The sequence below is a fragment of the Porcisia hertigi genome, chromosome 31, assembly GCF_017918235.1.
Source record: "Porcisia hertigi strain C119 chromosome 31, whole genome shotgun sequence".
NCBI lineage: Eukaryota > Euglenozoa > Kinetoplastea > Trypanosomatida > Trypanosomatidae > Porcisia > Porcisia hertigi.
This window is the reverse complement of record NC_090590.1, coordinates 1,390,801-1,404,101: the sequence shown is the minus strand read 5'-3', so window position 1 is coordinate 1,404,101 and position 13,301 is coordinate 1,390,801. Positions and strand designations below refer to the sequence as shown.

The following is a 13,301-nucleotide window of genomic DNA, read 5'->3' as shown; positions in this document are numbered from 1 at the left end:
CTGTGATCCACGGTGTTCTCGATCTTGGCAACCTGTACAACGTACGCACAGCGTGTCTCCAGCTAGTTTTAGCCCCTGCAGGCACCGGAGATCGTATTCACTGGTCACAGCACAACGAAAGAGGGGGGGCCCCCTTTCTAACTTGCTTCGCCTCTGCTGTCGCTGCTTCATCGAGTCTCAACAGACAGAACCACATCCGCAGAAAACACTCACGGTAGAAGGGTCAGACGCCCACACAGACGTATACGCTGGTCGCCCTCGACCTGTTTGTGTGTGTGTGTGTGTACATTTGTGTTTTGGCAAGTGCACCACAAATCCCAGTTCGCTGTTTCTTTCAGTACTCCCTTTTTTTTTGCAGATCTGATGTTTTTTAAACATTCTCGACGTCCAGAAACATCTCGTCTCTCTTGATCACCCCCTCCCCCCTGCTGTATTTCTACACGACTTAGATCTCCCCTTCTTCCTCTCTCACTATCCTCCCTCTGCTGTTCTCATATGGTGTGTGTATGTATGTTACAGTCTTCTTTGTTATATTTATCATTTCCTGAATGGTTGCGCTGAACCGTTCGCAGTTTTTCGATCGAATCCTGTCGCTGTAGCCTTTTCGTGTGCTTTGGTGTGGCCTCTTCCTCCTCTTTTTCTCGCCTCAAAAATCCCCTGTAGAAGTCGCCAACCCTCCCCCTCCCCCTCCCCCCCCCTCCATTCCTCCCTCCCTTCTACCCCTTCTTCCTCCTTCCCCTTACCCATCATTGTTGCTGTCGTGGTGGCGGTGTGTCGCATGTGTTGTGCTTTATCTTTGCGTAGAAAGGAATCACACAAAGAGCGAGAGAGAAGGGAAGAGAATCACCTGCGTGCGGTTTGCGTCTGCGTCGTGTGTGGGTTCACCTGTACTTAATATTCGGTGTATACATACAATCCACACCTTCCACGCGGCCGCTCTCTTGTCCTCTACGTCTCCCCCCCTTCCCCCCCCCCCACGCACACACACACAAAAAAAAAACACTGACACTGGTTGCATGGATACGGATCTCACGATTTAGAAGGTTCCGCACACCTTGTGTACCACGAAAACATCTCTCTTTTTTCCTGTGTGTGTTGTTGTTGTTGTTGTTTTTTTTTTGGGGGGGGAAGAAAAAAAAGGTTTCTTCGTTCTTGTTCGCGAGTCATGAAAGATCAAAGTGCGCTAGAGATCGAAAGCATCGTGTCCTCGCACAACAGCCACTGTTCGTCGACCTTTCTCAGCTCTACCCGCGAAAGGATACTGGTTAACCTCCAATCGCTAGAACAGAGGAACGGAAGAGAGGCAGAGAACAGTGTTGCTGCCGATGCGTTCATGAATGCCATGGAGCACCCCAACCAAAGGCTACAGTCACTCAACCAGGGCAAGCAACCGGAGCCATCGGAGGACGCCCTTCAAAAAAACGTGAAGACTAAAAAGCAGCACCGAATGCAGTTGTTCGACGGCAACGGCAGCATGATGGGGTACCGAAATACGTCGATGAATCGAAATGCATCGATCTACTCTTCCTCCGGCATCGTGCCATCATCGCGGTCGATCAAAAAGCAGCTGGCCCCTGCCGATGTGGAGATGTGTATGCGAAGGAAAAAGAAGCGGCACCACCAGAGTAGCACTAGCGGCCCTGTAGAGGCTGCGCAGTGGGAGGCCTCCCCTGGCAACTCGTGGACGGCGTCCACCCTCAGGGATATCTTTGGGAAAAGAGCCCCACAAAGGAACCTCGAGAACAACCTCGCCTTCGTCTCCGATGATTCATTATTAGACGACACAGGCTCGTCTAAGGTCTCGCTTAAAATCATCGATGTTATGCGAACTCAGTCTTCGCAAGGCAGCAGCGTCCATGGAAATGGAGACATGTTTGATACTGTCATTAGTAGCTCCGACATCGGATCCCCTAGACGAGCTGCTGGGGCTGCGTCGGCAAAGGTGGTTGTGCAGGGGGCGAGAGACCTCCCTCCTTTGGAGCCACACTTTCGCGTTGAGTGCTCCCCAAAGGTGGTCACGTCATCATCCGAGAGCGAGAATCGGAACTCCTTGCGTCTGCGTAAGGCTTCATATTCTAATAATCGAAGTGACAACCGTTTCGCATCCCCCAAAAAGGGTGCTCGGAACTCGGGCACCTCCGCGGACAGCCCACTCAATAATGAAAAGCGGGGCCTATCCCTCCGTCGTCTGAGCTCCTCACAGAACCTGCCCATTGTGTGGATTCGTCCCCCGCCGCCCAGACAGATACCGAGGCCAAATGACGGGCTCTTTTCTGGAGGCATCTCAACGCCACTGTCGCGGAACTCTTCATCCGCGGGGACGCGTAAAGGGCAGATGCGTGCGTTGGCACCACCTTCGCGTCCCTCGTCTACGAGGATGCTCCACGGGAGACAGCAGATAACCGCACGACCCCCCCTACCGCTCAGCAAGGGCTCACCGAACACCTCTTACGTGGGAGCAGAGCCGAGAAACAGACACCGTGAGGGTGGATCCGTAGTCTGCTATGGCGGCGGCGACGACAACCGTCCGCTTCAAACCGACCAGCAAGCGGCGGCTGGACTGTCAAAGTCACCGGCGCGACACGCCCCCGTGGCGTTATCCTCGCATCCAGCGCTGAGCAGCACCGCCTCAGCGTCTCTCGAAGACGTGCTTCGTCGATATGGTTCTGGTCTTGAGGAGCAGTTCAACACGCCTTCGGGTGCAGCGTCACGCTATCCGCGTGTAGATGCCCCCCGTAGCGGGGACGCTTTGGGCAGCTCACCGCTTTGCCCTTCTCCAATGGCGGTTTCGGTATGCGTTATGCCGTCTCCGCAGCACCAGACGCGACTTGAGCAGCTGGCGCCCCACCCTGCAACGAAGTCTCCGATGATGAAAGGCAACGGCAGAGGTAAAGGTAGAGGTAGAGTCCTCCCTTCAACAAGGGTGGGACACTGGCAGGCACCAGTGACAACGGCTCAGCAGCATGTCTTTGTGGTACCACTTCAGCCCCTGGTGACCAGCCGTACCGGTTCCCTGCTTCCTCGGCAACAAATACAAGTCTCGTGGAATTTCAACGCGGATCCGCCAAGCACCGGGCACGAACACCTGGCGTTGCCAAAAACAAAAAAGGTCAAAGCAAGCTCCTCTGTGGATGAATACCCCACCGTGGCGCCTTCACGGACGACGACCAATGCTGCCGATGAAGAGAACAACGCCGCACTCATCACCCTGAAACAAAATCGTAAGCGGTTCCTCCGCATGAGGAAAGAAGAGCAAGAAGCACGGGCAATGGAAAGGCTCGCACCTTACCTGAATGCTTTGCACGACTGCTCTGATAGGGGTGGGCGGCACCCCAAGCGGATGACCAAACGTTGTTTAGGGTTGCACCGCCCCTACAACAACACACGAGGCCTTCGGCATCGACTGGATTACTCTACTTTGGCGAAGAAGAATGACCCGCTAGATCATCTGCTGAGTCGACATGGATTCTGGGGGGAGGCATCGAAAAGATACTAGGGGTTAAGAATACACGAGTGGGAGGAGGGGATGCGGAAGCAGGGGGGGGGCAGCTCTGTTTAGGACAACATCCATGTAATGCTTTCTGTTCTACATGCACTTGCGTGAATGGCTGGTGTATCAAAGGCAAATGTTTGCTCTCCTCCTTTCACTTTTGTTTAGGGGGGGGGATGGAGAGACTCGGCTGATCCGCATGGTCTCTTCCCCCCCCCCTCTCCTCTCCCCTCTCTCTCACACACACACACCCTTCACAAAAAAAGAAAAACAGAGTATCTGCTCTGCCACTACGTCCAACCCCTGCGTATTTTCTGATGACCTCAGGGTTGCTTAATGCTTTCTGGTTTCTGGATTATAATATATTGTTCAGTCCACAATCCCACACGATTTCGAGGCGCATCGCTGAATGCGCGACTGGGGAGGGGAGGGGAGGGGTGGGAAGGGGGGAGGGACTTGTTTGGCAACTTTTCCTGTCGTTTCCCCGTCGCTCCCACTCCCACCCTCTAGATGCTCAATCAAACCTTCCTTGCTGTCCTGCGTGTGCGCGTTGCCTCTCTGTGTCTGTGTGTGTGTGTGTGTGTGGTGCGGGAGGTTTTCATGCACTCTCCCTTTCTCCTCATATGTCTATCTTTTGCCGCTTTTCGAATGTACATACTTGTTTGGTTGTTTTGTGTGTGCGGGCGGGCGAGCGCTGTTGGGTTCTTTGTTTGGTTTCTACTCGACTCCCCTCTGTCACTCACCTGCCATTTTGACGCTGCTGATTTTCCTCCGAGCGTGTGCGTGTGTGAGTGTATGGCGACAATGGGCTTTACCGCTACCACCTTCCCTCCCTTCTGCACCAATTGAAAAAAAAACTCTACGTGTGTGTCTCTCTCTCCCTCCCACCGCTCCCCCCCCCCCCTCCCCACCCACCTTTCATGGACAATGATGTCTGTGCACGTGTGTGTGTGTGGGTGTGGGTGTGGGTGGGGGTGTGGGTGTGGGTGAAGGACGATATCCCCATCTCCCTTCGTCTCTCCCTCCCTTGGGTCTGGATTAATGCGACTCAGGCAATAATACACGCCAGCTGAACTGAAGGTGGGGGTGCAGACTCTTTGAGTTGAGCACGCGGGGAAGCGTTCACTTTGCGTGTTTCCATGCTGTTCACAGTGTCCCCAATTCTCGACAATCGCTGCGGATGCGTCTGACCCTGTCGCCCCACCGGCCCACCCGATGCCTGAGTCGTCCCCTCGCCTTGCTGACACTACTCGATCCCATGCGTGGCCTCTTCCTCCTCCCCCAAGCTCCCTCTATCGTCCCATCCGACCTCCTTTTCTCTTGCGTTGATTTTGAAAAAAAAACTTTTCCCTTCCCTGACGATTACAGCAAACTGAGGAGACGCACAGATATACTCGTGTTACCTTTCTTCAAAACCCGCGCATCACCATGCAGATCTTTGTGAAGACGTTGACCGGCAAGACGATCGCGCTCGAGGTCGAGTCGAGTGACACGATCGAGAACGTGAAGGCCAAGATCCAGGACAAGGAAGGCATCCCGCCGGACCAGCAGCGCCTGATCTTTGCCGGCAAGCAGTTGGAGGAGGGCCGCACGCTCGCGGACTACAACATCCAGAAGGAGTCCACGCTGCACCTGGTGCTGCGCCTGCGCGGTGGCCTGATGGAGCCGACGCTGATTGCGCTGGCCAAGAAGTACAACTGGGAGAAGAAGGTCTGCCGCCGCTGCTACGCCCGCCTGCCCGTGCGCGCCACGAACTGCCGCAAGAAGGCCTGTGGTCACTGCTCCAACCTGCGCATGAAGAAGAAGCTGCGTTAAGTGATGACAACCGCTCTGTAGCTCCGTCGTCCGGTTACCGTGAAAGGTCCTCGATGGGGTGGGGTGGGGGGAGGTCCATTACCCAGGGATAGGTACACGTATGCACATCGCTCAAAGTGTGTGTTTGTGTGTGTGTGTGTGTGTGGACATATGCTTGCAGGGTTGTGTCTGGACGGCCAATCGGTGATATGCCCTCCCTTCCTTCATCCCCTCTCCTCTTTTTCGTCTCTCATTTCTTAAGATTTTGTGTTTACTATTTTTTTCCTTTTTCTCCTACATCTTCAAAAAAAAAAAAGACACACACACTAGTGCGACGGCCAGTGACTTCTTTGAAGAGGAGCACCCCTCCCTCCCCTCCCTCCCTCCTTCCCCACACGAACGATTCCCCGCTATGTTCACTGGGTCAAGTAGATGACGAAACGAAGCAGCACAGGCCGCGTCCCACACGCCCTCCGTTTACATAACACTTTGGCTTGAGCTGTTCCGCTCCGATATCATTTCTTCTCTGTTTATTCATCTACTCCTCCCTCCCTCCCTCCCTCCCTCGCTCTGCTCTCTGCCTACTCGTGTAACTATTCGTATTGGCCCCTGTTCTGATTGTCACAGATTCCATCGAATAACAACCACCACAAAGGTATATATGTGTATATATATATATAACTACACCTCTCCTCCCACCCACCCACCCACCCACCCTTGTCCACACAGGTGACGCTTCTCTTCTTTTTTCCCCCTTTCGGGTCGAGGATATACATCTGAATTCGCTGCCCCTCCACAGCGCCCATTCCTCTGCCTGTCTGTCTGTGTGTGTGTGTGTGTGTGATATTCCTTATTCTCGCCTCTTCCCCCCCCCTCCTCCCCTCCCCTCCCCTCCCCTCCCGTCCACAGCGCCCCTTCCTCTCTCTGCACCTTTGCCACCATGAGTGCTGACTGGGCCAAGGTAAAACAGGCGGTGGAGTCCGAGTGGGATGCGACGATTGTGCCAGCCCTCTCGGCCTACATCGAGGTGCCAAACCTGAGCCCGCAGTTTGACCCGGCGTGGGCCACCAATGGTCTACAGGAAAAAGCCTTTGACATCCTCATCAATTGGATGAAGGAGCAGAAAGTAGCCGGGCTCACATATGAGTATATCACGGAGGAGGGCCGCACACCGTTTCTTCTCATCGACATCGCTGGCACGGCACCGACCAAGAACACTGTGCTCATGTACGGCCACATGGACAAACAGCCGCCGCTCCGACCCTGGGCCGAGGGCCTTGACCCTCACAAGGCCGTGATCCGTGACAACAAGTTGTACGGCCGCGGTGGCGCCGATGACGGCTATGCGCTTTTTGGCGCCGTCACGGCCGTATCATCGCTGCAACGCCACGGAATTCCTCACGGTCGCGTTGTGATCACAATCGAGGCTGGGGAGGAGTCGGGCAGCCCAGACCTCGACTACTACATGGAGCGCTGCAAGGAACGAATCGGCAACGTGGACCTTATGGTTTGCCTGGACAGCGGCAGCATGAACTACACGCAAGTGTGGCTCACGACGTCGCTGCGGGGTATTGCGATCGGTGAACTGACGGTCCAGACACTGACAGAGGGCATGCACAGCGGTGTTGCTGGTGGTGTCGTGCCGGATACATTCCGCATCACACGCGATCTCCTCGAACGCATTGAGAACTGCAAGACAGGCGAGGTGACGGTTCCGGGGGCCTACTGCGACATCCCACCGCACGCAGAAAAGGCAGCGGAGGCGATGGCGGCAGTTCCGTTTAAGGAGCAGTTCGCCATGGCGGCTGGCGTCTCGACGGTGCCGGGCGATAACGTCGAACTGGCGATTCAAAACTTCTGGAAACCGAGCCTCACCGTGACGGGCGCAAACCTGCCAGAGCCGCAGACTGCTGGCAACGTCATCCGCACCCACACGACAGTGAAGCTGTCCATGCGTCTGCCGCCCCTGGTGAATTCCAAGTCTGTGCTGCAAGCGATGCAGCGCATCTTGGAGGCGGACCCACCCTACGGTGCAAAGGTGACCTTTAAGGCCATGGGCTCCGGCGATGGGTGCGCTGCGCCGGAGCTGAAGCCCTGGCTGGACAAGGCGCTGCGTGTGGGCAGCACTGAGGCCCTTGGCAACCCGTACGCATGCCAGGGCATGGGCGGAGCGATTCCGTTCATCGGCATGCTCATAAATATGTATCCAGACGCGCAGTTTGTTGTGACGGGTGTTCTCGGCCCACAGAGCAACGCGCACGGACCAAACGAGTTTCTGCACATCCCGTACGCAAAGGGTGTAACATACTGCATCGCCCGTGTCGTGGCGGAGCACTACCTCAACACCCCGAAGTGACGGCAACGTGGCAAGTGCCAGGACGACAGTGAAGGTATACAGTTAAACCGATGAGGGCGGCCGCGGGTGCGATTGGGCAAAGGATTCAAAGATGGTGTGTGTCTATGTAGAGCGAGGGGGGGGGGAAGAGGAGGAGCGGGTTTGGATAGACGTAACGAACCCTCAAATGCAATCGAGCCCATTTCCATTACGGTCGCACTTCTACGCGATATTTCTATTATTATTCTGACCCCCATTTTGTTGCTTCTCTGTTTCTCTAGCGCCTGCCAGCACGCACTCGGCTGGTGTCGCCCTGTGCTCCCTCACACCCCCTTTTACGCATCCTTATTCTTTTTGTTGACACTTATTTTTTGTTGTTGTTGTTTCAAACGACAACGCGCACCGGCCCGCATCCGCCACGAGAAAAAATGAACGGCCCTGCGGGGTAAGACGCTCACGCACGTGTGTGCGTAGGGGAGGGGGGACTGCAACCGGGAAAACAACGAACTAGAACAGCAACAAACGAAGACACGCGGGTATCCGCGTGTGCTGTACCACCTCGCTGTGTGTGGTGTGTGTGTGTGTATGTGTATATTTCTTTTTTTTTTGGCATTCTCGCAGAGGTGATGAAGAATTACAAAGAAAAGTAAAAGGGGAGGAAGGAAGGGAGGAAGGATCGGTCATCCACATGCATCCGGTCTCCATAGGATGCGCAACTAGAGTCTCGGCTGACTTGTTTATGAGCTGCTATTCTTTTCGTAGGCATGACATATATACACACACACATAAACACACACAGCGCGGACGGCGAATCATGGACAGAGCTTACGTCTGTTATTTAGCCATGGCTATGCCCAAACCCCTCATTGGGAACCGCAAAGTAGGACGAGAAACTCATGAAATAAGATATTCATGGTCCTATATATAGATATATAGATGGCTCTGAAGGGAGCCCCCTCCCCCCGGAGGGGCATGCACGGCGTGGCCACCGGCATGATGGGGACGGCTGTCTGGGGGGCAACCTGGTAGGTGGATGGAGAGTATAGCTGGAGTCAGAAGCTGCGCTATGAAGGCGGAGGCAGCACTGATTCAGCACGCCCGCCCAGCGATGTACGGCACCGCGCAACGGGCCGGTGGCCGCCCCGGGGGTGGGGAGGGGTCTGCTTCCTTCGTGTCTGTAGGTCAGACCTCGCACCCTTTCTGCGGTCTCTCCTCTGTTTGCTACTTTGGTCTCCCTCGCTCTCATGTCCCCTGCCCCCCCCCCTCCCCCCTCGCCCCCTCTCTCTCACACACACGCACACACACACGCGATGACTGCTGTGGTCACGTTCTCCTCTGCAGGGAGGAGGAGAGGGAGCACCGACACTCTGCAGACGTCGCGCCGCGTAATCACAGGGTGGAAGGGAAAGAAGACTGCCGGCGACGAAGGCTGCACTAGCGGTGCAAACAGCTCCCAGCTTCCCGTGCGCTTTGGCTGGACGCAGCAAACTCTCGTGGCTCTCGACGCCTGCCGACTGGAAAGCGGACCTGCCCCCCTCCCCCCGACTCAATACCGCACTTGGCATTCATGTGCTATCGGCGCTGCTGTCTGTGACGATCGACCTGGCGCCAGGCATATCGACGGCGAGCCAACGCGAGTACTGTGGGGACCCTCGAGCGGGCATGAAGAGATGAGGAAGATGCAGTGTTCACAGCGCTGGAAGGAGCCGACCGTGATAGCAGAGCAATGCAGGGGCCTGCTCCCCTGGTGGGGTGGTAAGGGCTGTGTCTCGGCGTTGCCATCGCGAGTACACTCGCCCATCATCCAACATCAAACATAACCGTGTATTTCTTCCTATCTCGCTCTTGGCTTTGACTGCTGCTGCCGACCTCATCGAAGACGTGCGTGAGCACTGTGTTGCACCCGGATCCGGGCACGGTTGCCCCATAAGCTGACAAAGCTCTTGGTACTGCCGGCGTGTGTGCAAGACAGGCAGCCCTCCACCCCCCTCCCTGGCCATCCAATGTTCACACCATTCCTCCTGAACACTGCCTCCCTTCATCCCCTCCCCCTTCCTTCATCGAGAGCACACACGCCAGACACTTAACGGCTACCACCTCGCACACACACACACGATTCTCCCCTCCCCACGCATATTGCCCCCGTTTCACACGCTCTTCCCCATCATCATTCTCATCTATTTTGAGGGGCTACCCTTCTGTCTCCTGCTCCCGACCCCTGCGCAAAGAGAGCTCCGCGGTCACTTTCACGCACAAGCCCCCCCCCGCCCCCATCCCCCCCACACACACACAGACGCTCAACGGCTGGTCTCACTTTCCCCATTCCACACCATGTCCTCTGTAGCTCCCATAAGCCCGTCCACCACCGTCGTGCAGCACCGCTCCGCAGACATCGCCTCTCTGTACCGCCGAATGTCGAACGGCCAGCTGTGCAGGATCCGCCCGAAAAAGGAACCCCTGTGTGGCAAGACCTGCGTCATCGCTTTGAGTTTGGTGATCAGTGGCGTGGCCTTGACTGCGCTTGTTGTTGTGCTGTGCTGCTGCCTCGCTGTGAGGCGCCGGCGTGAAAAGCGGCAAAAAGTCGCTCAGAAGGCCCTCGAGGAGGAGCGCGTCTATCCAGGCGATGATAAAGTTGCAATGGACACAAGCGATTTCACCGATCCTGTGCTGTCTCGCCAAGAATCCAAAGTGGCTACTGACCTCTCCCCAGTTGTGAAGTGTAATTACCTAACAGGATCGTCTGACACTGGGGCCTCCATGGGGCGGACACTCATCTCCCGCAGCCCAGCTTCTGAGGATGAGGTCGTGCAGATGTCGCAGAAGTCATTCAAGCCTCTGGCTCTGCAAGCGCAGAGACCAGGCCTGGATGACACGCTGCAGGAGGCAAGGGAGCAGCGAATGAGGAATTTTGTCCGCAAAACACGCCTCGGAATGGGGAATCGCATTCGGGGGTACGACACCGCCATCTGCCCTGAGGTCAGCGCGTACTCGATTGAGGATGACCTGATGAAGTGAAGAGACGCGGATATGCAACGTAGAGTGGCTGCGTGCCGATTGCTTCGAATATCGCTTTTTTTTTGTTGTTGTTTCATGGTGTCGTGCAGGCCCGGTGTTTTTTTTTTCTGCTGGCGCTGTCGATGTCGCACCTACCTTCACCGCGAGGACACCTCTGCTCAGCTGAGCCCCACAGCGAGGCCCTCCCCTCTGCAGTGGAGAGGTGCACAGCAGTACTCGGATGATGCAGGGGAAGACGGACATGTGCGTGCTGAGGGCACAGCAGGGAATGCGTATCTCGTAATGGCTACGGAGGGCAACTCAAGGGGTACCGTCGCAAAGCTGTTCCTCGACCCACTATTGTGCTCCCACGTGTAGCGGAAAAAGGGCGGGGGTGTGTGGGTGGGGGAGGTCCTCTCGCTTCTCTGCCGTGTGGATCGAGGTGCGGAGCGCCAGAACACGCGCACAGTTGTGCCGACACACCCTTTTTGCTTGGGGGAGGGGGGCGAACACGCGAATCAAAAAGGATCGACCAAAACACCTCGCGAATACGCCCGTTTCAAAACGCCATGACAACATCAACACCCCAAAAACAGGCCAAGTGACCTCATTTGTGTAGCGTAAGCCAATTCCCTTTTTTTTCTGTTTTTTTTTTCGTTTTTTTTTTTCCAGCAGCCCCCCCCCTCTCCCCTTTTCTCCTCTTGCGGAAAGTATGGGTCACATCTATTCAGGGAGGACCCATGCCTCCCTTAGCCCATGCGCCACACTTCCCCCCACCGCCTCTGGAAAACCCACTGAAAACATCGTTGGTGGGTTGTCCCACCTCGTGCAGTGTTCATCAGCAAATGTCAGATGCGCAGCGACGCAATCATGACCGTGTCTTTACGCACGACATGAGTGCTCGATGCGCGGGGGGCACGTGTGCGCAGGCTTGTCCTGAGTAGCTTGTTTCCTCTCCGCTATCCCTGTCTTTTTTGTGTGTGTGTGCATATTTTTTTCCCCTCTCCAGTGTCTCTCTAATAGTTTTTTTTTGTATTATCGACTGGTTTGTATGCCCCCCCCCCTGCCTTCTGCGTTTTGCTTCTTCATCTCTCTTCCCTCTTCTCCCCACTCTTCCGTTACTCCCCTTTACTAACGTCGCTTTTTTTTTTCGTTGTTGGTGTTGTTGTTGTTTTTTTATTTTTGCCACGAAGAGATGTAGAGCCACGTTGTAGTGAGACCACGTCGTGGAAAAAAAAAGACAAGGTTTTCACCATCTGGTGTGGTACTCTCTGTCGATGTATATTTTTTTGTGTGCCGAGAGATACTTGGCGGAAGCAGTGCCATCAGCAGCCCTCCTCCCTCTCCCCCCACACTCATCTCTTTTTCTCTCAATTTTCTCCCCTGTCCCCCTCCTCCAACCAGTATCGATTATTTCTATTTTTTTTGGGATCTGTTGTTGTTTTTTACTGCAGATCGCATTTACATCTGGCCCGTTCACTGTAGTTGGCATGTGTTGCACACCACTACGCCACCGACCCACCCCTCCCCCACAACTTCGAGATTCGGAGGGCGTTTAGTGTTGCTTCAGCTGCCTTTAGTTCCCCCTACCCCCCCCCTCCCTCTTTTCTTCCCATTGGGATGCACTCACGTATCCCTCATGTGTGTATGTGTGTGTGGATATACTGTTTTGAGTACAATAGACACAGTACAACCGATACACATCACCCTTCACCCCACCCACCCACTCCCCTCCCTTCCCCTCCCCTCCCCTCCCCCCCACTCCAGCCTCTCTGATTGACAATAGCAATGAAAAAAAAATGGAAAAGGAGCGAAAATCGATGAGGGAATGAATGCGTGTGTGTATAACCGTGTATTTATTTTTATTTTTATATATATCACACGTATTTACAGAAATAATTACATCAACTGGAGAAGTGTTCTTTGCTGATGTTGTTGTTGTCGTTGTTGTTCTTCTGCCTCGACATGACCTTATATTGTTATATACGGGCGCACACACACACACACCTCTATTTTGACAGTTTTCTATACACATCCACATTATATATATATATATATATATGTACCGCCCTCTCTATTAGCCTTTTATGCAGCGTGTAGAGACTGACCAGACACACGGACGCATATCCCACTTGGTGTCTGACCCATCCGGTCCGATTTGTGCGGAATAGTGTGTGTGTGTGTGTGTGTGTGTGTGTGCGCCAAATTCGCAGCTGGTACCGCGTGTAAGGAGGAGATTGCCCGATAAAAAAAAAAACACCGGAATAGGTAAACACGGCACAGCCTGCCCTTCTTCTCCCCCTCCCCCCTCTTCCCCTCCTCCCCTTATATGTGTGTTTGTGAGTCCGTGCTGTTTGTCCCCCGTTCCCCCACTTCTGGACCAACGGACAGATACACCTCCCACCACCACCACCACCACCACCCTGTGGAACACCTCTTTGCCTTGGGCTTGATTTGTTTGTTTATTTTTTGTTTCATGGAATATTTGCTTCGATTTGGTTCTCCTGTCCGACTGGTCGCTACGACACAAATTCTCGATGACACGACTACCCTCACACTCTACCTCCGTCCGTCGCGCCCAGCGTGAACTGCAAAAAAAAAAACGAGAAGAGGGAGGAAAGAGCTTCTTGACGTCAATCAATGCCCATACGGTGGGGTTCTATGCGAATGCTCAGCACTGCATGTGTG

General features: G+C 54.7%; 3 protein-coding genes across 3 annotated transcripts; all 3 read left to right on the top strand.

Moving 5' to 3' along the window:
* Positions 1 to 4,918: 4,918 nt before the first annotated feature.
* On the top strand, positions 4,919 to 5,305 carry JKF63_03922 (uncharacterized protein; the record flags this gene model as incomplete). The annotated part of the gene is made up of 1 exon (XM_067899919.1): positions 4,919 to 5,305. The coding sequence occupies one exon, from the start codon at positions 4,919 to 4,921 to the stop codon at positions 5,303 to 5,305; it is 387 nt and encodes a 128-aa protein (XP_067755125.1).
* A 919-nt stretch (positions 5,306 to 6,224) lies between these two features.
* JKF63_03921 (uncharacterized protein) lies at positions 6,225 to 7,640 on the top strand (the record flags this gene model as incomplete). The annotated part of the gene is made up of 1 exon (XM_067899918.1): positions 6,225 to 7,640. The coding sequence occupies one exon, from the start codon at positions 6,225 to 6,227 to the stop codon at positions 7,638 to 7,640; it is 1,416 nt and encodes a 471-aa protein (XP_067755124.1).
* Positions 7,641 to 9,950: 2,310 nt separating this feature from the next.
* Positions 9,951 to 10,634, top strand: JKF63_03920 (uncharacterized protein; the record flags this gene model as incomplete). Its single annotated transcript, XM_067899917.1, has 1 exon — positions 9,951 to 10,634. One exon carries the CDS (start codon positions 9,951 to 9,953, stop codon positions 10,632 to 10,634), a length of 684 nt encoding a protein of 227 aa, XP_067755123.1.
* Positions 10,635 to 13,301: the final 2,667 nt, after the last annotated feature.